At 49.5% G+C, this 26,489-nt stretch overlaps 1 protein-coding gene across 1 annotated transcript in view; it reads right to left on the bottom strand.

Moving 5' to 3' along the window:
• The window catches only part of Glut1 (Glucose transporter 1), a gene marked incomplete in the record, with an annotated part of 492,009 nt that overhangs the window by 347,664 nt on the left and 117,856 nt on the right, over positions 1 to 26,489 (bottom strand). The window contains 2 exon segments of the mRNA XM_070100219.1: positions 11,376 to 11,571; positions 12,378 to 12,482. Of these exon segments, the coding sequence (XP_069956320.1) occupies positions 11,376 to 11,571; positions 12,378 to 12,482 (301 nt within the window).

The raw sequence follows: 26,489 nt of genomic DNA on the forward strand, positions 1-26,489 counted from the left end.
GAATCATCCAACTTAGTGAAGAGAGAATCATCCAACTTAGTGAAGAGAGGATCATCCAACTTAGTGAAGAGAGAATCATCCAACTTAGTGAAGAGAGAATCATCCAACTTAGTGAAGAGAGGATCATCCAACTTAGTGAAGAGAGAATCATCCAACTTAGTGAAGAGAGAATCATCCAACTTAGTGAAGAAAGGATCATCCAACTTAGTGAAGAGAGAATCATCCAACTTAGTGAAGAGAGAATCATCCAACTTAGTGAAGAAAGGATCATCCAACTTAGTGAAGAGAGAATCATCCAACTTAGTGAAGAGAGAATCATCCAACTTAGTGAAGAGAGAATCGTCCAACTTAGTGAAGAGAGAATCATCCAACTCTGTCTTGACACGTTCCAGCCACGGTATTGTGACTAACTTCTTCACACACAATATACACCGGACATAGAGCACAACAGTTATCTTCACCACTTCAGATAAGTACAAACTTCTATATCCAAAACAAAATTTATAAGACATTTAGCCGAATTTTTCACATTAAAAAGATGAAACTACACAATATGGGAGGGTTAGAAAACACACTGCTATCATTTATTGTTTGCAAAGAAAATTCAAACACCGCTGAGAGGGGGAAAAAGAAATGTTTCGAAGGATCAATATGACTACTGGAACTCTTCAAGAATGTCTGGAAAGGCCAATATGACTACTGGAATCCTTCAAGAATGTCTGGAAAGGCCAATATGACTACTGGAATCCTTCAAGAATGTCTGGAAAGGCCAATATGACTACTGGAATCCTTCAAGAATGTCTGGAAAGGCCAATGTGACTACTGGAACTCTTCAAGAATGTCTGGAAAGGCCAATGTGACTACTGGAACTCTTCAAGAATGTCTGGAAAGGCCAATATGACTACTGGAACTCTTCAAGAATGTCTGGAAAGGCCAATGTGACTACTGGAACTCTTCAAGAATGTCTGGAAAGGCCAATATGACTACTGGAACTCTTCAAGAATGTCTGGAATATGACTACTGGGGTCCTTCAAGAACAATACATCTACTGGGGTCCTTCAAGAACAATATATCTACTGGGGTCCTTCAAGAACAATATATCTACTGGGGTCCTTCAAGAACAATATATCTACTGGGGTCCTTCAAGAACAATATATCTACTGGGGTCCTTCAAGAACAATATATCTACTGGGGTCCTTCAAGAACAATATATCTACTGGGGTCCTTCAAGAACAATATATCTACTGGGGTCCTTCAAGAACAATATATCTACTGGGGTCCTTCAAGAACAATATATCTACTGGGGTCCTTCAAGAACAATATATCTACTGGGGTCCTTCAAGAACAATATATCTACTGGGGTCCTTCAAGGGCAATACATCTACTGGGGTCCTTCAAGGGCAATACATCTACTGGGGTCCTTCAAGGGCAATACATCTACTGGGGTCCTTCAAGGGCAATACATCTACTGGGGTCCTTCAAGAGCAATACATCTACTGGGGTCCTTCAAGGGCAATACATCTACTGGGGTCCTTCAAGGGCAATACATCTACTGGGGTCCTTCAAGGGCAATACATCTACTGGGGTCCTTCAAGGGCAATACATCTACTGGGGTCCTTCAAGGGCAATACATCTACTGGGGTCCTTCAAGGGCAATACATCTACTGGGGTCCTTCAAGGGCAATACATCTACTGGGGTCCTTCAAGGGCAATACATCTACTGGGGTCCTTCAAGGGCAATACATCTACTGGGGTCCTTCAAGAGCAATACATCTACTGGGGTCCTTCAAGGGCAATACATCTACTGGGGTCCTTCAAGGGCAATACATCTACTGGGGTCCTTCAAGGGCAATACATCTACTGGGGTCCTTCAAGGGCAATACATCTACTGGGGTCCTTCAAGGGCAATACATCTACTGGGGTCCTTCAAGGGCAATACATCTACTGGGGTCCTTCAAGGGCAATACATCTACTGGGGTTCTTGAAGAATCCGTACTACGGTAACTTTGCAAATTTACATCAATGGCTCACAAAAAAAAATTAATAACAGTCTGTGGCTAAAAATCGTAAAAAAATATTATTAAAGACTACGAGACAAGATGGATGAGGGGTATGTGGAGAAAAACATGCAAGCACGACTTCATTTGGAAAAGGTTTAAAGGTTTGAAAGTCAACATGACTTCTCGAGTTGCTCCCTAGTCTCTGAAAATTTATCAATTTATACAATACCTACAAGATAAAGAACTAGACACATGTGCAACGTCTACAAGATACCCAGATGTTGCACATTCGTCTGATTCTTCAGATAGAAGTCAACCCACATGCAAAGCTTGGGAAAAGATATATTTCAACTTCGATCTGAGGTCCTCTTCAACAGATCTAAGTCGAAAGACAGAGCAGCTATTACTGTCTCCAAGAAGGTCTTACTACTGGCAAGTGTTGATGAAACTAAGATGCTTCACCGTGGAAAGTGGAAAGTAGAATAGATAACTTCCACGTAATGGACACGAAAGAAAGCAAAAACAAGCCAATATCGATTGCTAAGTAAAAACTTAAACACAAGAAACAGAGAAAAAGGACCTGTGGATGATTATAAATGAGGTGAAGTGGGGAGAAAATCACATGCTATACCAGTGGGTTCCCACCTTGTCACCACCAAGGACCCTTACTGCAGATTTTTGAAAGGTGTGTCTACTAAGACAATTATATCAACTAACAACAAACTGGTTTTTTTCATCTCTCACTTGAAAGAATGACCTAATTGAGATGTAATTATATTTTTTAAGTTATCTTTGTCACCCCTATAGTGAATAATTATACATTTTACACTACAGCTTCGGAAAATTTTGAACTTGGTTCAGGTACCCCCAGCACTACCTTTTTGTACCCCAGTACTACCTTTGTGTACCCCAGTACTACCTTTGTGGACCCTAGTACTACCTTTTTATACCCCAGTACTACCTTTGTGTACCCCAGTACTACCTTTGTGGACCCTAGTACTACCTTTGTGGACCCTAGTACTACCTTTGTGGACCCTAGTACTACCTTTGTGGACCCTAGTACTACCTTTGTGGACCCTAGTACTACCTTTGTGGACCCTAGTACTACCTTTGTGGACCCCAGTACTACCTTTGTGTACCCCAGTACTACCTTTGTGGACCCTAGTACTACCTTTGTGGACCCTAGTACTACCTTTGTGTACCCCAGTACTACCTTTGTGGACCCTAGTACTACCTTTGTGGACCCTAGTACTACCTTTGTGGACCCTAGTACTACCTTTGTGGACCCTAGTACTACCTTTGTGGACCCTAGTACTACCTTTGTGGACCCCAGTACTACCTTTGTGTACCCCAGTACTACCTTTGTGTACCCCAGTACTACCTTTGTGGACCCTAGTACTACCTTTGTGTACCCCAGTACTACCTTTGTGGACCCTAGTACTACCTTTGTGGACCCTAGTACTACCTTTGTGTACCCCAGTACTACCTTTGTGGACCCTAGTACTACCTTTGTGGACCCTAGTACTACCTTTGTGGACCCTAGTACTACCTTTGTGTACCCCAGTACTACCTTTGTGGACCCTAGTACTACCTTTGTGGACCCTAGTACTACCTTTGTGGACCCTAGTACTACCTTTGTGTACCCCAGTACTACCTTTGTGTACCCCAGTACTACCTTTGTGTACCCTAGTACTACCTTTGTGGACTCCAGTACTACCTTTGTGGACCCCAGTACTACCTTTGTGGACCCGAGTACTACCTTTGTGGACCCTAGTACTACCTTTGTGGACCCTAGTACTACCTTTGTGTACCCCAGTACTACCTTTGTGTACCCCAGTACTACCTTTGTGGACCCTAGTACTACCTTTGTGGACCCTAGTACTACCTTTGTGGACCCTAGTACTACCTTTGTGGACCCTAGTACTACCTTTGTGTACCCCAGTACTACCTTTGTGGACCCTAGTACTACCTTTGTGTACCCCAGTACTACCTTTGTGGACCCCAGTACTACCATTGTGGACCCCAGTACTACCTTTGTGGACCCCAGTACTACCTTTGTGGACCCCAGTACTACCTTTGTGGACCGCAGTACTACCTTTGTGGACCCCAGTAATACCTTTGTGTACCAACAGCACTACCATTATGGACCACCAGTACTACCTTTGTGGACCGATAGCACTACCATTATGGACCACCAGTACTACCTTTGTGGACCGACAGCACTACCATTATGGACCACCAGTACTACCTTTGTGTACCGACAGCACCACCATTATGGACCACCAGTACTACCTTTGTCGACCTACTGCACTACCATTATGGACCACCAGTACTACTTTTGTGTACCGACAGCACTACCATTATGGACCACCAGTACTACCTTTGTGGACCCCAGTACTACCTTTGTGGACCCCAGTAATACCTTTGTGTACCAACAGCACTACCATTATGGACCACCAGTACTACCTTTGTGGACCTACAGCACTACCGTTATGGACCACCAGTACTACCATTGTGGACCCCAGTACTACCTTTGTGGACCCCAGTAATATCTGTGTACCAACAGCACTACCATTATGGACCACCAGTACTACCTTTGTGTACCAACAGCACTACCATTATGGACCACCAGTACTACCTTTGTGGACCTACAGCACTACCATTATGGACCACCAGTACTACCTTTGTGGACCTACAGCACTACCATTATGGACCACCAGTACTACCTTTGTGGACCTACAGCACTACCATTATGGACCACCAGTACTACCTTTGTGGACCTACAGCACTACCATTATGGACCACCAGTACTACCTTTGTGGACCTACAGCACTACCATTATGGACCACCAGTACTACCTTTGTGGACCTACAGCACTACCATTATGGACCAGCAGTACTACCTTTGTAGACCTACAGCACTACCATTATGGACCAGTAGTACTACCTTTGTGGACCTACAGCACTACCATTATGGACCACCAGAACTACCTTTGTGGACCTACAGCACTACCATTATGGACCACCAGTACTACCTTTGTGGACCGACAGCACTACCATTATGGACCACCAGTACTACCTTTGTGGACCAACAGCACTACCATTATGGACCACCAGTACTACCTTTGTGGACCCTAGTACTATCTTTGTGGACCCTAGTACTACCTTTGTGGACCCTAGTACTACCTTTGTGGACCCTAGTACTACCTTTGTGGACCCTAGTACTACCTTTGTGGACCCCAGTACTACCTTTGTGGACCCTAGTACTACCTTTGTGTACCCCAGCACTACCTTTGTGTATCCCAGTACTACCTTTGTGGACCCTAGTACTACCTTTGTGGACCCTAGTACTACCTTTGTGGACCCTAGTACTACCTTTGTGGACCCCAGTACTACCTTTGTGGACCCTAGTACTACCTTTGTGGACCCCAGCACTACCTTTGTGTACCCCAGTACTACCTTTGTGGACCCTAGTACTACCTTTGTGGACCCTAGTACTACCTTTGTGTACCCCAGTACTACCTTTGTGGACCCTAGTACTACCTTTGTGGACCCTAGTACTACCTTTGTGGACCCTAGTACTACCTTTGTGGACCCCAGTACTACCTTTGTGGACCCTAGTACTACCTTTGTGGACCCTAGTACTACTTTTGTGTACCCCAGTACTACCTTTGTGGACCCTAGTACTACCTTTGTGGACCCCAGTACTACCTTTGTGGACCCTAGTACTACCTTTGTGGACCCTAGTACTACCTTTGTGGACCCTAGTACTACCTTTGTGGACCCTAGTACTACGTTTGTGTACCCCAGTACTACCTTTGTGTACCCCAGTACTACCTTTGTGGACCCCAGTACTACCTTTGTGGACCCCAGTACTACCTTTGTGGACCCCAGTACTACCTTTGTGGACCCCAGTACTACCTTTGTGTACCAACAGCACTACCATTATGGACCACCAGTACTACCTTTGTGGACCGACAGCACTACCATTATGGACCACCAGTACTACCTTTGTGGACCGACAGCACCACCATTATGGACCACCAGTACTACCTTTGTGGACCGACAGCACTACCATTATGGACCACCAGTACTACCTTTGTGTACCGACAGCACTACCATTATGGACCACCAGTACTACCTTTGTGTACCGACAGCACCACCATTATGGACCACCAGTACTACCTTTGTGGACCTACAGCACTACCATTATGGACCACCAGTACTACCTTTGTGGACCCCAGTACTACCTTTGTGGACCCCAGTAATACCTTTGTGTACCCCAGTACTACCTTTGTGGACCCTAGTACTACCTTTGTGGACCCTAGTACTACCTTTGTGGACCCTAGTACTACCTTTGTGGACCCTAGTACTACCTTTGTGTACCCCAGTACTACCTTTGTGTACCCTAGTACTACCTTTGTGTACCCCAGTACTACCTTTGTGTACCCCAGTACTACCTTTGTGGACCCCAGTACTACCATTGTGGACCCCAGTACTACCTTTGTGGACCCCAGTACTACCTTTGTGGACCCCAGTACTACCTTTGTGGACCGCAGTACTACCTTTGTGGACCCCAGTAATACCTTTGTGTACCAACAGCACTACCATTATGGACCACCAGTACTACCTTTGTGGACCGATAGCACTACCATTATGGACCACCAGTACTACCTTTGTGGACCGACAGCACTACCATTATGGACCACCAGTACTACCTTTGTGTACCGACAGCACCACCATTATGGACCACCAGTACTACCTTTGTCGACCTACTGCACTACCATTATGGACCACCAGTACTACTTTTGTGTACCGACAGCACTACCATTATGGACCACCAGTACTACCTTTGTGGACCCCAGTACTACCTTTGTGGACCCCAGTAATACCTTTGTGTACCAACAGCACTACCATTATGGACCACCAGTACTACCTTTGTGGACCTACAGCACTACCGTTATGGACCACCAGTACTACCTTTGTGGACCCCAGTACTACCTTTGTGGACCCCAGTAATACCTTTGTGTACCAACAGCACTACCATTATGGACCACCAGTACTACCTTTGTGTACCAACAGCACTACCATTATGGGCCACCAGTACTACCTTTGTGGACCTACAGCACTACCATTATGGACCACCAGTACTACCTTTGTGGACCTACAGCACTACCATTATGGACCACCAGTACTACCTTTGTGGACCTACAGCACTACCATTATGGACCACCAGTACTACCTTTGTGGACCTACAGCACTACCATTATGGACCACCAGTACTACCTTTGTGGACCTACAGCACTACCATTATGGACCAGCAGTACTACCTTTGTGGACCTACAGCACTACCATTATGGACCAGCAGTACTACCTTTGTGGACCTACAGCACTACCATTATGGACCAGCAGTACTACCTTTGTGGACCTACAGCACTACCATTATGGACCACCAATACTACCTTTGTGGACCTACAGCACTACCATTATGGACCACCAGTACTACCTTTGTGGACCAACAGCACTACCATTATGGACCACCAGTAGTACCTTTGTGGACCCTAGTACTATCTTTGTGGACCCTAGTACTACCTTTGTGGACCCTAGTACTACCTTTGTGGACCCTAGTACTACCTTTGTGGACCCTAGTACTACCTTTGTGGACCCCAGTACTACCTTTGTGGACCCTAGTACTACCTTTGTGTACCCCAGCACTACCTTTGTGTATCCCAGTACTACCTTTGTGGACCCTAGTACTACCTTTGTGGACCCTAGTACTACCTTTGTGTACCCCAGTACTACCTTTGTGGACCCTAGTACTACCTTTGTGGACCCTAGTACTACCTTTGTGGACCCTAGTACTACTCTTGTGGACCCTAGTACTACCTTTGTGGACCCCAGTACTACCTTTGTGGACCCTAGTACTACCTTTGTGGACCCTAGTACTACCTTTGTGTACCCCAGTACTACCTTTGTGGACCCTAGTACTACCTTTGTGGACCCTAGTACTACCTTTGTGGACCCTAGTACTACCTTTGTGGACCCTAGTACTACCTTTGTGGACCCCAGTACTACCTTTGTGGACCCTAGTACTACCTTTGTGGACCCCAGTACTAGTTTTGTGTACCCCAGTACTACCTTTGTGGACCCCAGTACTACCTTTGTGGACCCCAGTACTACCTTTGTGGACCCTAGTACTACCTTTGTGGACCCTAGTACTACCTTTGTGGACCCTAGTACTACCTTTGTGTACCCCAGTACTACCTTTGTGTACCCCAGTACTACCTTTGTGGACCCCAGTACTACCTTTGTGGACCCCAGTACTACCTTTGTGGACCCCAGTACTACCTTTGTGGACCCCAGTACTACCTTTGTGGACCCCAGTAATACCTTTGTGTACCAACAGCACTACCATTATGGACCACCAGTACTACCTTTGTGGACCGACAGCACTACCATTATGGACCACCAGTACTACCTTTGTGGACCGACAGCACCACCATTATGGACCACCAGTACTACCTTTGTGGACCGACAGCACTACCATTATGGACCACCAGTACTACCTTTGTGTACCGACAGCACTACCATTATGGACCACCAGTACTACCTTTGTGTACCGACAGCACCACCATTATGGACCACCAGTACTACCTTTGTGGACCTACAGCACTACCATTATGGACCACCAGTACCTTTGTGGACCCCAGTACTACCTTTGTGGACCCCAGTAATATCTTTGTGTACCAACAGCACTACCATTATGGACCACCAGTACTACCTTTGTGTACCAACAGCACTACCATTATGGACCACCAGTACTACCTTTGTGGACCTACAGCACTACCATTATGGACCACCAGTACTACCTTTGTGGACCTACAGCACTACCATTATGGACCACCAGTACTACCTTTGTGTACCAACAGCACTACCATTATGGACCACCAGTACTACCTTTGTGGACCTACAGCACTACCATTATGGACCACCAGTACTACCTTTGTGGACCTACAGCACTACCATTATGGACCACCAGTACTACCTTTGTGGACCTACAGCACTACCATTATGGACCACCAGTACTACTTTTGTCGACCTACAGCACTACCATTATGGACCACCAGTACTACCTTTGTGGACCTACAGCACTACCATTATGGGCCACCAGTACTACCTTTGTGGACCTACAGCACTACCATTATGGACCACCAGTACTACCTTTGTGGACCTACAGCACTACCATTATGGACCACCAGTACTACCTTTGTGGACCTACAGCACTACCATTATGGACCACCAGTACTACCTTTGTGGACCTACAGCACTACCATTATGGACCACCAGTACTACCTTTGTGGACCTACAGCACTACCATTATTGACCACCAGTACTACCTTTGTGGACCTACAGCACTACCATTATGGACCACTAGTACTACTTTTGTGGACCTACAGCACTACCATTATGGACCACCAGTACTACCTTTGTGGACCTACAGCACTACCATTATGGACCACCAGTACTACCTTTGTGGACCTACAGCACTACCATTATGGACCACCAGTACTACCTTTGTGTACCGACAGCACTACCATTATGGACCACCAGTACTACCTTTGTGTACCGACAGCACTACCATTATGGACCACCAGTACTACCTTTGTGTACCGACAGCACTACCATTATGGACCACCAGTACTACCTTTGTGGACCTACAGCACTACCATTATGGACCACCAGTACTACCTTTGTGGACCCAAGAGAACACACCGAGGGTAAAAATGAGGAATGCAATCAGCAGATTCTGGGAAAATCTTCACAGAGGAAAATAAGGTAATAAGAGCCCAGGAGGCAGCACAGGATGTTTCACTCGTAGGAAGCCCCGAGTTATCCTTCACTACACACACTAGACAAACAAGATGGTTGCAGCTACGAGAGTACCAACTCGGGGCCTCCCGTGTCCAGTAGCTCCATCGCTAGCGCACTCAGCTCACACACTGAGGTCCGGGGATCGATTCCCCCTGTACGGCTGGAAAACATTAGGACGCGTTTCCATAAGACACCTGCTGTCCAATGCTCACCTATCAGTATAATAGGTACTTGGGTGTTACTCGACTGGTGTGGGTCGCATCCTGGGGACAAAATTGACCTAATTTGCTGAAAATGCTGTGCCTAACAAGCGGCTTTCTATATAATAATATGTCACTGATGTCAGCTATGGTTTGTATACCTTGTACATGTACTGGTAGAAATAATATTATCCTACTAGTGAAACACCCTGTAGAAAACATCTACACAAGAACACAAAAGGAGTTTAACGTAATAAAACCAGACAACTCCATGGATGGTGAGGGAACAAGCAGAAGCCCTGTGTGACACTACAGAAACTGTCTTCAGTCACAGACAATTTAGGTCACGAATTACCCACACTTCATATAGAAAAGTTTAGATGATGCTTCACTCTGCCAAACTATTATTAATTCACAAGTTGACATTATTATTATAATCATAACGAAGTGCTAAACCCTTAAGGGTCATGTAGCGCTGCTGACCTGATAACAAAGGGATCAAAACGAAAGCTGAAGTTTCTTCTTCACAGGACGGTCAGCGAAGTGTTCCAACCATGGAACTGTGACTTTATAAGACAGCGGCTACACAACTGGGAAAAGAAGAATGAGGTTCTTATATAAGAGTCAGGTGATTTTAAGAGTATTGTAGCACCTGCAGAAGACAGGAATTACCAGACAAAGTCCTGTTAAATCTTACTGGAGTTTGACAAAAATCATAGTGTAAATACAACAAATAATGACTGACTTCGAGTCTTCCTGGACCACAAGAAATCGTCTAAGATGGCGTCCTGCTACAGGCTTATCAACACACTAGAAGAACAGGAAATACTTTTAATTTTAACAATACTGGACAAGCGCTGAACCCTCAGGGATCATACAACGCCTATGGAATAGAACCGAGATTTGATCCTAGGTCGGTATGTATTATCCAGTCATACGATATACAGTCAGGGCAGCTCTTTGCCACTGAAAATAAAAAAACGTGAAAATGTTCAGTGGCTAATGGAATGAGGGGATAGTCAAAAGGAGCGAAATATATTGATGGGAGAGAGTAACAAGTGGGGTCCCGCAAGGATCAGTAGGCAGCTCATGGAAGATACAACGCTCACCTATCTCACCAGTAAGGTACTGTGAAGGTGCGCACTCTCAAACGAAGACACTCGGCCGACAACAACCCTCCCCCGCCTCCCTCCCCCTTTCCTCCCCCACAAAAAGCACGACTTATGGGCAGTAGGCAAGTTGATTGGTTGGTAGGCTGATAAAGTAGGTGGGCAGGCAGGCAGAGAGGCAGGCAGGTAATGTACCTGCTCGAGCAAGCGGATCTTCCTCCGTCGCGTCTGTTCCTCGAGGCGGTCCACGGCGTCCCGTAGCTCCTCGATCTCCTCCTTGGCCGCCTGCAGCGTGTCGATCTCGTGCTTGATGGCCACCATGTCCCTCTTGACCTCGACCACCTCGCTCTGACAGCTCTCCACACTCTTGGTCAGCTCCTGCAGCTGCGACCTGCACAACACACAAAGTTACTCAGCCTACCAACATATCTTACACTTTATTACCTCAAGTAATATTATCAGTTGTACGTAAGATGGAAGTGGCACAGCAAAGTACTCACTCAAGAAATTGTAATGACACCAATGTAAACCACGGAACGGGTGGGATTTAAACCTATGGCGAGTGAGTGGCTTACGTACTGGCCTGGAATTTTACGACTCCCTTGCCATGGATTCTAACCCCACTGGTACCATGGTTTGGAAATTAATGAGTCTTGGAGAAGGATAATGTAAGACGAGAGAGAGAGAGAGAGAGAGAGAGAGAGAGAGAGAGAGAGAGAGAGAGAGAGAGAGAGAGAGAGAGAGAGAGAGAGAGAGAGAGAGAGAGAGACAAAGAGAGGTGTTATTGCAAAGTCTAAATATTACATTCATTGAAAGTACTAAACCCGTGTGGGGTCATTAAGCACAAGGGGTGGTGAAGGCTCTATCCTCCGTCCTCTAACCGAGACCTGGTTTCCAAGCAGACAGAGAACCAGAAAAAGTCTAGGTTTGTAAGAGGAAAATGATGAGGAAGACATGGAGGAGACGGGGCAAGTAAATCCAGGTGAGTACGGAGATAATAGGAGGGGTGGTAGTAGTAGTAGTAGTAGTAGTAATAGTAGCAGTAGTAGTAATAGTAGTAGTAGTAGTAGTAGTAGTAGGAGGAGGAAGAAGAGGAAGAGAAGGAGTAGGAGGAGGATTAGTAGTAGTAGGAGGAGTGTAAGTAGTAGTAGTAGTGATGTAGTAGTAGTATAAGTAGTAGGTTAGAAGAGGAGGTACCTGATAGCGTGGAGAGCGGCGCTGGTATCGGCGTGCTGGTGACACTGGATCTCGTCAATCTTGGCGCTCAGGTTCAGGCTCATGATCGACACTTGCTTCTGCAAGCTGCCAAAAGGCGCGTTACTGAGGGTGGGCCAATGGTGGCCATCGTGGCGGTGGTGGTCGACGCCCCTCCACCGCTCGCACCCTACACTACACTCACTCATACTGTCACGCTGCCTCTTCAAGCTACAGCTATAAAACAAGATAAAGTCACACATTGAAATGTATTTTCCATCGTTGCCGGGTGCGGGATTAGCGTGTCCTGCCGAAGTGTGTGGACAGTGTGCGGGCGTGACCAGGTGGGGGGGAGAGGGGGGTGGCCAAGGAGGGGACCAGGTGTGTGGGCTGTGCCCCTTCCCCTTACACCCCCCCACCCTGTGACCTGGCACCACCCACACACACTGATCCACCCGCCGCCCACCTGCCGCCCACCCTCACGCACTACTCGCCAGCCCTGCTCTCACACGTCCCTGCTCGCTGCTTACCTCCTTCACCTGGAATGTCAGCAGGTATAAGGGGATGAGGGGAAGGCAAGGGGAACAACCATGTTGCTGGGAAGGGAAGAGGAGGAGGAGGCAGAATGCGGTCGTTGAAGGTTGCAGGTATAGACGGATGAGGAATCACTTAAGAATTAGTAAGGAATCACTAAGAGAAACAGTGGATAGGAAGAAGCTGTCTCAAAGCGTTGGACAAGACGAATACAAAAGGATGGAATGTTGAGGAGATGGATGTGACGAATGGAAGGGATGGACGAAATGTGAAGGTGGAAGAGGGAGTGTGAAGGTGGAAGAGGGAGAATATTAGATTTCCCCGGGGTGCAGGTCATGAAGGCTAGCCTGGCTAAGCACACTGGCTGCGGAACACTTGAGAGAAATAGCAGCAGTAGCAGTAACAGCAGCACCAGCAGCAACAACAGCAGCAGGCAGAGACCGGCGTCCCAGTACTAACTAGAGCACTGGTGTTCACTTTACACTTACATCCTATGTGGAAAGATGGTCACTGTAATACCAGGATATACTCGCAGTGGCAAGGTTATCTATTTCACCAGGTCCTGTGTGTGTATATATATATATATATATATATATATATATATATATATATATATATATATATATATATATATATATATATATATATATATATATATACCCTCTCATTTTTCCACTAAGTCATAGCTCAACTCAGTTCACTACCTTACTACACCTATGTTGAGCTATTAACTAACATCCCTATAACTTATGAGAGTGTATAAGTACAACCTAGAAGGAATGGTCCCGAATCTGCACACAGAAATCACTCCCTGCGAAAGTAAAAGACTGGGCAGGCGGTGCAAAATACCCCCAATTAAACGTAGGGGCGCCATTGGTACACTAAGAGAAAACACCACAATTGTTCGGGGCCCAAGACTGTTCAACAGCCTCCCACCATGCATAAGGGGAATTACCAATAGGCCCCTGGCTGCCTTCAAGAGGGAGATGGACAGATACTTAAAGTCTGTGCCGGATCAGCCTGGCTGTGGTTCGTACGTTGGACTACGTGCCGCCAGCAGTAACAGCCTGGATGATCAGGCCTTAATCCATCGGAAGGCCTGGTCGTGGACCGGGCCGCGGGGGCGTTGATCCCCGGAATACCCTCCAGGTAGACTCCAGGTAGGTCCTGTCCTTATATTTACCTCATTAAGAACCAACTCTACACTAAGTGTCCCTGTTAACCTAATTTCTGGTAATGATACACTATCTTCACCGAGCATTCAGTCATACAAGAAGCAGATCTCACTCTTAAGAACACTTGCGCAGTTCACGCCACTTGAGTAAAGTGCTTCCATTATCTTATACTTGACAAGTTCCTAAGTGATAGTTGTATATTAGTGTTGCATAATTATAAATGAGTTGGAAATGTGATGTTTTCAGGTGGTAGGTCCCGTGCAGCTGGTCTAGCCTGGGGTGGTGGGTCCCGTGCAGCTGGTCTAGCCTGGGGTGGTGGGTCCCGTGCAGCTGGTCTAGCCTGGGGTGGTAGGTCCCGTGCAGCTGGTCTAGCCTGGGGTGGTGGGTCCCGTGCAGCTGGTCTAGCCTGGGGTGGTGGGTCCCGTGCAGCTGGTCTAGCCTGGGGTGGTGGGTCCCGTGCAGCTGGTCTAGCCTGGGGTGGTGGGTCCCGTGCAGCTGGTCTAGCCGGGGTGGTGGGTCCCGTGCAGCTGGTCTAGCCTGGGGGTGGTGGGTCCCGTGCAGCTGGTCTAGCCTGGGGTGGTGGGGTCCCGTGCAGCTGGTCTAGCCTGGGGTGGTGGGTCCCGTGCAGCTGGTCTAGCCTGGGGTGGTGGGTCCCGTGCAGCTGGTCTAGCCTGGGGTGGTGGGTCCCGTGCAGCTGGTCTAGCCTGGGGTGGTGGGTCCCGTGCAGCTGGTCTAGCCTGGGGTGGTGGGTCCCGTGCAGCTGGTCTAGCCTGGGGTGGTGGGTCCCGTGCAGCTGGTCTAGCCTGGGGTGGTAGGTCCCGTGCTTAACCTGCTTGTGGGTGCAGCTGGTCTAGCCTGGGGTGGTAGGTCCCGTGCAGCTGGTCTAGCCTGGGGTGGTGGGTCCCGTGCAGCTGGTCTAGCCTGGGGTGGTGGGTCCCGTGCAGCTGGTCTAGCCTGGGGTGGTGGGTCCCGTGCAGCTGGTCTAGCCTGGGGTGGTGGGTCCCGTGCAGCTGGTCTAGCCTGGGGTGGTGGGTCCCGTGCAGCTGGTCTAGCCTGGGGTGGTGGGTCCCGTGCAGCTGGTCTAGCCTGGGGTGGTGGGTCCCGTGCAGCTGGTCTAGCCTGGGGTGGTGGGTCCCGTGCAGCTGGTCTAGCCTGGGGTGGTGGGTCCCGTGCAGCTGGTCTAGCCTGGGGTGGTGGGTCCCGTGCAGCTGGTCTAGCCTGGGGTGGTGGGTCCCGTGCAGCTGGTCTAGCCTGGGGTGGTGGGTCCCGTGCAGCTGGTCTAGCCTGGGGTGGTGGGTCCCGTGCAGCTGGTCTAGCCTGGGGTGGTGGGTCCCGTGCAGCTGGTCTAGCCTGGGGTGGTGGGTCCCGTGCAGCTGGTCTAGCCTGGGGTGGTGGGTCCCGTGCAGCTGGTCTAGCCTGGGGTGGTGGGTCCCGTGCAGCTGGTCTAGCCTGGGGTGGTGGGTCCCGTGCAGCTGGTCTAGCCTGGGGTGGTGGGTCCCGTGCAGCTGGTCTAGCCTGGGGTGGTGGGTCCCGTGCAGCTGGTCTAGCCTGGGGTGGTGGGTCCCGTGCAGCTGGTCTAGCCTGGGGTGGTGGGTCCCGTGCAGCTGGTCTAGCCTGGGGTGGTGGGTCCCGTGCAGCTGGTCTAGCCTGGGGTGGTGGGTCCCGTGCAGCTGGTCTAGCCTGGGGTGGTGGGTCCCGTGCAGCTGGTCTAGCCTGGGGTGGTGGGTCCCGTGCAGCTGGTCTAGCCTGGGGTGGTGGGTCCCGTGCAGCTGGTCTAGCCTGGGGTGGTGGGTCCCGTGCAGCTGGTCTAGCCTGGGGTGGTGGGTCCCGTGCAGCTGGTCTAGCCTGGGGTGGTGGGTCCCGTGCAGCTGGTCTAGCCTGGGGTGGTGGGTCCCGTGCAGCTGGTCTAGCCTGGGGTGGTGGGTCCCGTGCAGCTGGTCTAGCCTGGGGTGGTGGGTCCCGTGCAGCTGGTCTAGCCTGGGGTGGTGGGTCCCGTGCAGCTGGTCTAGCCTGGGGTGGTGGGTCCCGTGCAGCTGGTCTAGCCTGGGGTGGTGGGTCCCGTGCAGCTGGTCTAGCCTGGGGTGGTGGGTCCCAGTGCAGCTGGTCCCTAGCCTAGCCTGGGGTGGTGGGTCCCGTGCAGCTGGTCTAGCCTGGGGTGGTGGGCCGTGGGTCTAGCCTGGTGGTGGGTCCCGTGCAGCTGGTCTAGCCTGGGGTGGTGGGTCCCGTGCAGCTGGTCTAGCCTGGGGTGGTGGGTCCCGTGCAGCTGGTCTAGCCTGGGGTGGTGGGTCCCGTGCAGCTGGTCTAGCCTGGGGTGGTGGGTCCCGTGCAGCTGGTCTAGCCTGGGGTGGTGGGTCGCGTGCAGCTGGTCTAGCCTGGGGTGGTGGGTCCCTCCTTAACCTGCTTGTGGGGGGCAGCTGGTCTAGCCTGGGGTGGTGGGTCCCTCCTTAACCTGCTTGTGGGCTGCAGCTTGTCTAGCCTGGGGTGGTGGGTCCTTCCTTAACCTGCTTGTGGGGGCAGCTGGTCTAGCCTGGGGTGGTGGGTCCTTCCTTAACCTGCTTGTGGGGGCAGCTGGTTTAGCCTGGGGTGGTGGGTCCTTCCTTAACCTGCGTGTGGGGGCAGCTGGTTTAGCCTGGGGTGGTGGGTCCTTCCTTAACCTGCTTGTGGGGGCAGCTGGTCTAGCCTGGGGTGGTAGGTCAGGTCCCGTCTTAACCTGCTTGTGGGGTGCAGCTGGTCTAGCCTGGGGTGGTGGGCCCCGTCTTAACCTGCTTGTGGGGTGCAGCTGGTCTAGCCTGGGGTGATGGGTCCCTCCTTAACCTGCTTGTGGGGTGCAGCTGGTCTAGCCTGGGGTGGTAGGTCAGGTCCCTCTTCACCTGCTTGTGGGTGGCAGCTGGTCTAGCCTGGGGTGGTAGGTCCCGTCTTAACCTGCTTGTGGGGTGCAGCTGGTCTAGCCCGGGGTGATGGATCCCGTCTTAACCTGCTTGTGGGGTGCAGCTGGTCTAGCCCGGGGTGGTGGGTCCCGTCTTAACCTGCTTGTGGGATGCAGCTGGTCTAGCCTGGGGTGGTGGGTCCCGTCTTAACCTGCTTGTGGGGTGCAGCTGGTCTATCCTGGGGTGGTGGGTCCCGACTTAACCTGCTTGTGGGGTGCAGCTGGTCTAGACTGGGGTGGTGGGTCCCTCCTTAAAATGCTTGTGGGTGCAGCTGGTCTAGCCTGGGGTGGTGGGTCCCTTCTTAACCTGCTTGTAGGGTGCAGCTGGTCTAGCCTGGGGTGGTGGGTCCCTCCTTAACCTGCTTGTGGGGTGCAGCTGGTCTAGCCTGGGGTGGTGGGTCCCGTCGTAACCTGCTTGTGGGTGCAGCTGGTCTAGCCTGGTGTGGTAGGTCCCTCCTTAACCTGCTTGTGGGGTGCAGCTGGTCTAGCCTGGGGTGGTAGGTCAGGTCCCGTCTTAACCTGCTTGTGGGCTGCAGCTGGTCTAGCCTGGGGTGGTGGGTCCCTCCTTAACCTGATTGTAGGGTGCAGCTGGTCTAGCCTGGGGTGGTGGGTCCCTCCTTAACCTGCTTGTGGGGTGCAGCTGGTCTAGCCTGGGGTGGTGGGTCCCGTCTTAACCTGCTTGTGGGGTGCAGCTGGTCTAGCCTGTGCTGGTAGGTCAGGTCCGGTCTTAACCTGCTTGTGGGCTGCAGCTTGTCTAGCTTGGGGTGGTGGGTCCCTCCTTAACCTGCTTGTAGGATGCAGCTGGTCTAGCCTGGTGTGGTGGGTCCCTCCTTAACCTGCTTGTAGGGTACAGCTGGTCTAGCATGGGGTGGTGGGTCCTTCCTTAACCTGCTTGTGGGGGGCAGCTGGTCTAGCCTGGGGTGGTGGGTCCTTCCTTAACCTGCTTGTGGGGGGCAGCTGGTCTAGCCTCGGGTGGTAGGTCAGGTCCCGTCTTAACCTGCTTGTGGAGTGCAGCTGGTCTAGCCTGGGGTGGTGGGTCCCTCCTTAACCTGCTTGTGGGGTGCAGCTGGTCTAACCTGGGGTGGTGGGTCCCTCCTTAACCTGCTTGTGCGGGGCAGCTGGTCTAGCCTGGGGTGGAAGGTCAGGTCCCGTCTTAACCTGCTTGTGAGGTGCAGCTGGTCTAGCCTGGGTTGGTGGGTCCCTCCATAACCTGCTTATGGGGTGCAGCTGGTCTAGCCTGGGGTGGAAGGTCAGGTCCCGTCTTAACCTGCTTGTGGGGTGCAGCTGGTATAGCCTGGGGTGGCATGTCAGGTCCCGTCTTAACCTGCTTGTGGGGTGCAGCTGGTCTAGCCTGGGGTGGTGGGTCCCGTCTTAACCTGCTTGTGGGGTGCAGCTGGTCTAGCTTGGTGTGGTAGGTCAGGTCCCGTCTTAACCTGCTTGTGGGGTGCAGCTGTTCTAGCCTGGTGTGGTAGGTCAGTTCCCGTCTTAACCTGCTTGTGGAGTGCAGCTGGTCTAGCCTGGGGTGGTAGGTCAGTTCCCGTCTTAACCTGCTTGTGGGGTGCAGCTGGTCTAGCCTGGAGTGGTAGGTTCCTCCTTAACCTGCTTGTGGGGTGCAGCTGGTCTAGCCTGGGGTGGTAGGTCAGGTCCCTCTTCACCTGCTTGTGGGTGGCAGCTGGTCTAGCCTGGGGTGGTAGGTCCCGTCTTAACCTGCTTGTGGGGTGCAGCTGGTCTAGCCCGGGGTGATGGGTCCCGTCTTAACCTGCTTGTGGGGTGCAGCTGGTCTAGCCCGGGGTGGTGGGTCCCGTCTTAACTTGCTTGTGGGTGCAGCTGGTCTAGCCTGGGGTGGTGGGTCCCGTCTTAACCTGCTTGTGGGTGCAGCTGGTCTAGCCTGGGGTGGTGGGTCCCGTCTTAACCTGCTTGTGGGTGCAGCTGGTCTAGCCTGGGGTGGTGGGTCCCGTCTTAACCTGCTTGTGGGTGCAGCTGGTCTAGCCTGGGGTGGTGGGTCCCGTCTTAACCTGCTTGTAGGGTGCAGCTGGTCTAGCCTGGGGTGGTGGGTCCCGTCTTAACCTGCTTGTGGGTGCAGCTGGTCTAGCCTGGGGTGGTGGGTCCCGTCTTAACCTGCTTGTGGGTGCAGCTGGTCTAGCCTGGGGTGGTGGGTCCCTCCTTAACCTGCTTGTGAGGTGCAGCTGGTCTAGCCTGGGTTGGTGGGTCCCTCCATAACCTGCTTATGGGGTGCAGCTGGTCTAGCCTGGGGTGGAAGGTCAGGTCCCGTCTTAACCTGCTTGTGGGGTGCAGCTGGTCTAGCCTGGGGTGGCATGTCAGGTCCCGTCTTAACCTGCTTGTGGGGTGCAGCTGGTCTAGCCTGGGGTGGTGGGTCCCGTCTTAACCTGCTTGTGGGGTGCAGCTGTTCTAGCCTGGTGTGGTAGGTCAGTTCCCGTCTTAACCTGCTTGTGGAGTGCAGATGGTCTAGCCTGGGGTGGTAGGTCAGTTCCCGTCTTAACCTGCTTGTGGGGTGCAGCTGGTCTAGCCTGGAGTGGTAGGTTCCTCCTTAACCTGCTTGTGGGGTGCAGCTGGTCTAGCCTGGGGTGGTAGGTCAGGTCCCTCTTCACCTGCTTGTGGGTGGCAGCTGGTCTAGCCTGGGGTGGTAGGTCCCGTCTTAACCTGCTTGTGGGGTGCAGCTGGTCTAGCCCGGGGTGATGGGTCCCGTCTTAACCTGCTTGTGGGGTGCAGCTGGTCTAGCCCGGGGTGGTGGGTCCCGTCTTAACCTACTTGTGGGGTGCAGCTGGTCTAGCCCGGGGTGGTGGGTCCCGTCTTAACCTGCTTGTGGGTGCAGCTGGTCTAGCCTGGGGTGGTGGGTCCCGTCTTAACCTGCTTGTGGGTGCAGCTGGTCTAGCCTGGGGTGGTGGGTCCCGTCTTAACCTGCTTGTGGGTGCAGCTGGTCTAGCCTGGGGTGGTGGGTCCCGTCTTAACCTGCTTGTGGGTGCAGCTGGTCTAGCCTGGGGTGGTGGGTCCCGTCTTAACCTGCTTGTAGGGTGCAGCTGGTCTAGCCTGGGGTGGTGGGTCCCGTCTTAACCTGCTTGTGGGTGCAGCTGGTCTAGCCTGGGGTGGTGGGTCCCGTCTTAACCTGCTTGTGGGTGCAGCTGGTCTAGCCTGGGGTGGTGGGTCCCGTCTTAACCTGCTTGTGGGTGCAGCTGGTCTAGCCTGGGGTGGTGGGTCCCGTCTTAACCTGCTTGTGGGTGCAGCTGGTCTAGCCTGGGGTGGTGGGTCCCGTCTTAACCTGCTTGTGGGTGCAGCTGGTCTAGCCTGGGGTGGTGGGTCCCGTCTTAACCTGCTTGTGGGTGCAGCTGGTCTAGCCTGGGGTGGTGGGTCCCGTCTTAACCTGCTTGTGGGTGCAGCTGGTCTAGCCTGGGGTGGTGGGTCCCGTCTTAACCTGCTTGTGGGTGCAGCTGGTCTAGCCTGGGGTGGTGGGTCCCGTCTTAACCTGCTTGTGGGTGCAGCTGGTCTAGCCTGGGGTGGTGGGTCCCGTCTTAACCTGCTTGTGGGTGCAGCTGGTCTATCCTGGGGTGGTGGGTCCCGTCTTAACCTGCTTGTGGGTGCAGCTGGTCTAGCCTGGGGTAGTGGGTCCCGTCTTAACCTGCTTGTGGGTGCAGCTGGTCTATCCTGGGGTGGTGGGTCCCGTCTTAACCTGCTTGTGGGTGCAGCTGGTCTATCCTGGGGTGGTGGGTCCCGTCTTAACCTGCTTGTGGGTGCAGCTGGTCTAGCCTGGGGTGGTGGGTCCCGTCTTAACCTGCTTGTGGGTGCAGCTGGTCTAGCCTGGGGTGGTGGGTCCCGTCTTAACCTGCTTGTGGGTGCAGCTGGTCTATCCTGGGGTGGTGGGTCCCGTCTTAACCTGCTTGTGGGTGCAGCTGGTCTAGCCTGGGGTGGTGGGTCCCGTCTTAACCTGCTTGTGGGTGCAGCTGGTCTAGCCTGGGGTGGTGGGTCCCGTCTTAACCTGCTTGTGGGGTGCAGCTGTTCTAGCCTGGGGTAGTGGAGGAAAATGAGATTGTGGTACACATAGGGGAAGGATCCAGATGGATGTGGTATATAATGCCAAGAAGTAGGATACGGGGAGAGAGGGGAGGGGGAAGTTAGGGTGGTATGGTTCGAGGGAGGATTCATGATGACTTTTACTTTTATGTATAACAATCAGGGCTGGTCAAGAGATGAATCCCTGTACCCAGTGACAGAATGCACTGCTGCTCGAGTTCTATATATCCCTACTGAACTTACTGCTGGTATCATGACTTGAAGGTAGGTAGGTAGGTAAGTAGGTGTGTGTGTGTGTGTGTGTGTGTGTGTGTGTGTGTGTGTGTGTGTGAGAGAGAGAGAGAGAGAGAGAGAGAGAGAGAGAGAGAGAGAGAGAGAGAGAGAGAGAGAGAGAGAGAGAGAGAGAGAGAGAGAGAGAGAGAGAGAGAGAGAGGTCTGGCAACAAACTAACTTGCATCAAGGTTGAAGTAGTAATCGGTGATGTAAATTACAAAAAAATACAGGTACCTGGTGACTCTTGGCACCAGATTACTAGTGGTGCCAAATGGGCATGTGTGTCAAGTAGAGAGGAGTAGGAGGTGCCAAGCATGGGCAGGTGGGCACGGTACTGGGGCAAGAGAGTACGGAAAGATAAGCGCAAAAGACATCTTGAACGGTAGAAGGAAAAGATGGGTAGAAGGTAAACATGAGTGGAAGGTAAACATGTTGGAAGGTAAACATGAGTGGAAGGTAAACATGTTGGAAGGTAAACATGTTGGAAGGTAAACATGAGTGGAAGGTAAACATGAGTGGAAGGTAAACGTGAGTGGAAGGTAAACATGAGAGGAAGGTAAACATGAGTGGAAGGTAAACATGAGTGGAAGGTAAACATGAGTGGAAGGTAAACGTGAGTGGAAGGTAAACATGAGTGGAAGGTAAACATGAGTGGAAGGTAAACATGAGTCGAAGGTAAACATGAGTGGAAGGTAAACGTGAGTGGAAGGTAAACGTGAGTGGAAGGTAAACGTGAGTGGAAGGTAAACGTGAGTGGAAGGTAAACGTGAGTGGAAGGTAAACATGAGTGGAAGGTAAACATGAGTGGAAGGTAAACATGAGTGGAAGGTAAACATGAAAGGAAGGTAAACATGAGTGGAAGGTAAACATGAGTGGAAGGTAAACATGAGTGGAAGGTAAACATGAGTGGAAGGTAAACATGAAAGGAAGGTAAACATGAGTGGAAGGTAAACATGAGTGGAAGGTAAACATGAGTGGAAGGTAAACATGAAAGGAAGGTAAACATGAGTGGAAGGTAAACATGAGTGGAAGGTAAACATGAGTGGAAGGTAAACATGAGTGGAAGGTAAACGTGAGTGGAAGGTAAACATGAGAGGAAGGTAAACATGAGTGGAAGGTAAACATGAGTGGAAGGTAAACATGAGTGAAAGGTAAACATGAAAGGAAGGTAAACATGAGTGGAAGGTAAACATGAGTGGAAGGTAAACATGAGTGGAAGGTAAACATGAAAGGAAGGTAAACATGAGTGGAAGGTAAACATGAGTGGAAGGTAAACATGAGTGAAAGGTAAACATGAAAGGAAGGTAAACATGAGTGGAAGGTAAACATGAGTGGAAGGTAAACATGAGTGGAAGGTAAACATGAAAGGAAGGTAAACATGAGTGGAAGGTAAACATGAGTGGAAGGTAAACATGAGTGGAAGGTAAACATGAGTGGAAGGTAAACATGAGTGGAAGGTAAACGTGAGTGGAAGGTAAACATGAGTGGAAGGTAAACATGAAAGGAAGGTAAACATGAGTGGAAGGTAAACATGAGTGGAAGGTAAACATGAGTGGAAGGTAAACATGAGTGGAAGGTAAACGTGAGTGGAAGGTAAACATGAGTGGAAGGTAAACATGAGTGGAAGGTAAACATGAGTGGAAGGTAAACATGAGTGGAAGGTAAACATGAGTGGAAGGTAAACATGAGTGGAAGGTAAACATGAGTGGAAGGTAAACATGAGTGGAAGGTAAACATGAGTGGAAGGTAAACATGAGTGGAAGGTAAACATGAGTGGAAGGTAAACATGAGTGGAAGGTAAACATGAGTGGAAGGTAAACATGAGTGGAAGGTAAACATGAGTGGAAGGTAAACGTGAGTGGAAGGTAAACATGAGTGGAAGGTAAACATGAGTGGAAGGTAAACATGAGTGGAAGGTAAACATGTTGGAAGGTAAACATGAGTGGAAGGTAAACATGTTGGAAGGTAAACATGACTGAAAGGTAAACATGAGTGGAAGGTAAACATGAGTGGAAGGTAAACATGAGTGGAAGGTAAACATGAGTGGAAGGTAAACATGAGTGGAAGGTAAACATGAGTGGAAGGTAAACATGTTGGAAGGTAAACATGAGTGGAAGGTAAACATGAGTGGAAGGTAAACATGAGTGGAAGGTAAACATGAGTGGAAGGTAAACATGACTGAAAGGTAAACATGAGTGGAAGGTAAACATGAGTGGAAGGTAAACATGAGTGGAAGGTAAACATGAGTGGAAGGTAAACATGAGTGGAAGGTAAACATGAGTGGAAGGTAAACATGAGTGGAAGGTAAACATGAGTGGAAGGTAAACATGAGTGGAAGGTAAACGTGAGTGGAAGGTAAACATGAGTGGAAGGTAAACATGAGTGGAAGGTAAACATGAGTGGAAGGTAAACATGAGTGGAAGGTAAACATGAGTGGAAGGTAAACATGAGTGGAAGGTAAACATGAGTGGAAGGTAAACATGAGTGGAAGGTAAACATGTTGGAAGGTAAACATGAGTGGAAGGTAAACATGAGTGGAAGGTAAACATGTTGGAAGGTAAACATGAGTGGAAGGTAAACATGAGTGGAAGGTAAACATGTTGGAAGGTAAACATGAGTGGAAGGTAAACATGAGTGGAAGGTAAACATGAGTGGAAGGTAAACATGTTGGAAGGTAAACATGTTGGAAGGTAAACATGACTGAAAGGTAAACATGAGTGGAAGGTAAACATGTTGGAAGGTAAACATGAGTGGAAGGTAAACATGAGTGGAAGGTAAACATGAGTGGAAGGTAAACATGAAAGGAAGGTAAACATGAGTGGAAGGTAAACATGAGTGGAAGGTAAACATGAAAGGAAGGTAAACATGAGTGGAAGGTAAACATGAGTGGAAGGTAAACATGAAAGGAAGGTAAACATGAAAGGAAGGTAAACATGAGTGGAAGGTAAACATGAGTGGAAGGTAAACATGAGTGGAAGGTAAACATGAAAGGAAGGTAAACAGTGGAAGGTAAAGTGGAAGGTAAACATGAGTGGAAGGTAAACATGAAGTGGAAGGTAAACATGGAAGGTAAACATGAGTGGAAGGTAAACATGATTGGAAGGTAAACATGAGTGGAAGGTAAACATGAGTGGAAGGTAAACATGAGTGGAAGGTAAACATGGAAGGTAAACATGAAAGGAAGGTAAACATGATGAGTGTAAACATGAAGGTAAACATGAGTGGAAGGTAAACATGAGTGGAAGGTAAACATGAGTGGAAGGTAAACATGAAAGGAAGGTAAACATGAAGGAAGGTAAACATGAGTGGAAGGTAAACATGAGTGGAAGGTAAACATGAAAGGAAGGTAAACATGAGTGGAAGGTAAACATGAACTGGAAGGTAAACATGAGTGGAAGGTAAACATGTAAACATGAAAGGAAGGTAAACATGAGTGGAAGGTAAACATGAAGTGGAAGGTAAACATGAAGGTAAACATGGAAGGTAAACATGAAAGGAAGGTAAACATGAGTGGAAGGTAAACATGAAAGGAAGGTAAACATGAAAGGAAGGTAAACATGAGTGGAAGGTAAACATGAGTGGAAGGTAAACATGAAAGGAAGGTAAACATGAAAGGAAGGTAAACATGAGTGGAAGGTAAACATGAAAGGAAGGTAAACATGAAAGGAAGGTAAACATGAAAGGAAGGTAAACATGAAAGGAAGGTAAACATGAAAGGAAGGTAAACATGAAAGGAAGGTAAACATGAAAGGAAGGTAAACATGAAAGGAAGGTAAACATGAAAGGAAGGTAAACATGAGTGGAAGGTAAACATGAAAGGAAGGTAAACATGAAAGGAAGGTAAACGTGAAAGGAAGGTAAACATGAAAGGAAGGTAAACATGAAAGGAAGGTAAACATGAAAGGAAGGTAAACATGAAAGGAAGGTAAACATGAAAGGAAGGTAAACATGAAAGGAAGGTAAACATGAGTGGAAGGTAAACATGAAAGGAAGGTAAACATGAAAGGAAGGTAAACATGAAAGGAAGGTAAACATGAAAGGAAGGTAAACATGAAAGGAAGGTAAACATGAAAGGAAGGTAAACATGAAAGGAAGGTAAACATGAAAGGAAGGTAAACATGAAAGGAAGGTAAACATGAAAGGAAGGTAAACATGAGTGGAAGGTAAACATGAAAGGAAGGTAAACATGAAAGGAAGGTAAACATGAAAGGAAGGTAAACATGAAAGGAAGGTAAACATGAGTGGAAGGTAAACATGAAAGGAAGGTAAACATGAAAGGAAGGTAAACATGAAAGGAAGGTAAACATGAGTGGAAGGTAAACATGAAAGGAAGGTAAACATGAAAGGAAGGTAAACATGAAAGGAAGGTAAACATGAAAGGAAGGTAAACATGAAAGGAAGGGTAAACATGAGTGGAAGGTAAACATGAAAGGAAGGTAAACATGAAGGAAGGTAAACATGAAAGGAAGGTAAACATGGTGGAAGAATTAAACATGAAAGGAAGATGAAACATGAAGGAGTGAGCATGGAGGAGATGACATGAGGTGGAGATGACATGTAGAAGGAGATGACATGAAGGAGGAGGTAAACATGAAGGAAGCAAACTGAAAGGTAAACATGTTGGAAGGTAAACATGAGTGGAAGGTAAACATGTTGGAAGGTAAACATGACTGAAAGGTAAACATGACTGAAAGGTAAACATGACTGAAAGGTAAACATGACTGAAAGGTAAACATGACTGAAAGGTAAACATGAGTGGAAGGTAAACATGACTGAAAGGTAAACATGAGTGGAAGGTAAACATGAGTGGAAGGTAAACATGAGTGGAAGGTAAACATGTTGGAAGGTAAACATGAGTGGAAGGTAAACATGAAAGGAAGGTAAACATAGAGGAAAATTAAACATGAAGAAGGTAAACATGAAAGGAGGAGTAAACATGAAAGGAAGGTAAACATAGGTGGAAGTAAACATGAAAGGAAGGTAAGCATGAAGGAAGGTAAACATGAAGGAAGGTAAACATGAGTGGAAGGTAAACATGAAGGAAGGTAAACATGAAGGAGGTAAACATACAGAAGGAAGGTAAACATGGAAGGAAATTAAACATGAAAGGAAGGGTAAACTGTAGGTGGAAGGTAAACATGAAGGAAGGTGAAAAACATGAAGGAGGAGCAAACATGAAGG

Source organism: Cherax quadricarinatus, chromosome 72 (assembly GCF_038502225.1).
Source record: "Cherax quadricarinatus isolate ZL_2023a chromosome 72, ASM3850222v1, whole genome shotgun sequence".
In the NCBI taxonomy this organism is placed as follows: domain Eukaryota; kingdom Metazoa; phylum Arthropoda; class Malacostraca; order Decapoda; family Parastacidae; genus Cherax; species Cherax quadricarinatus.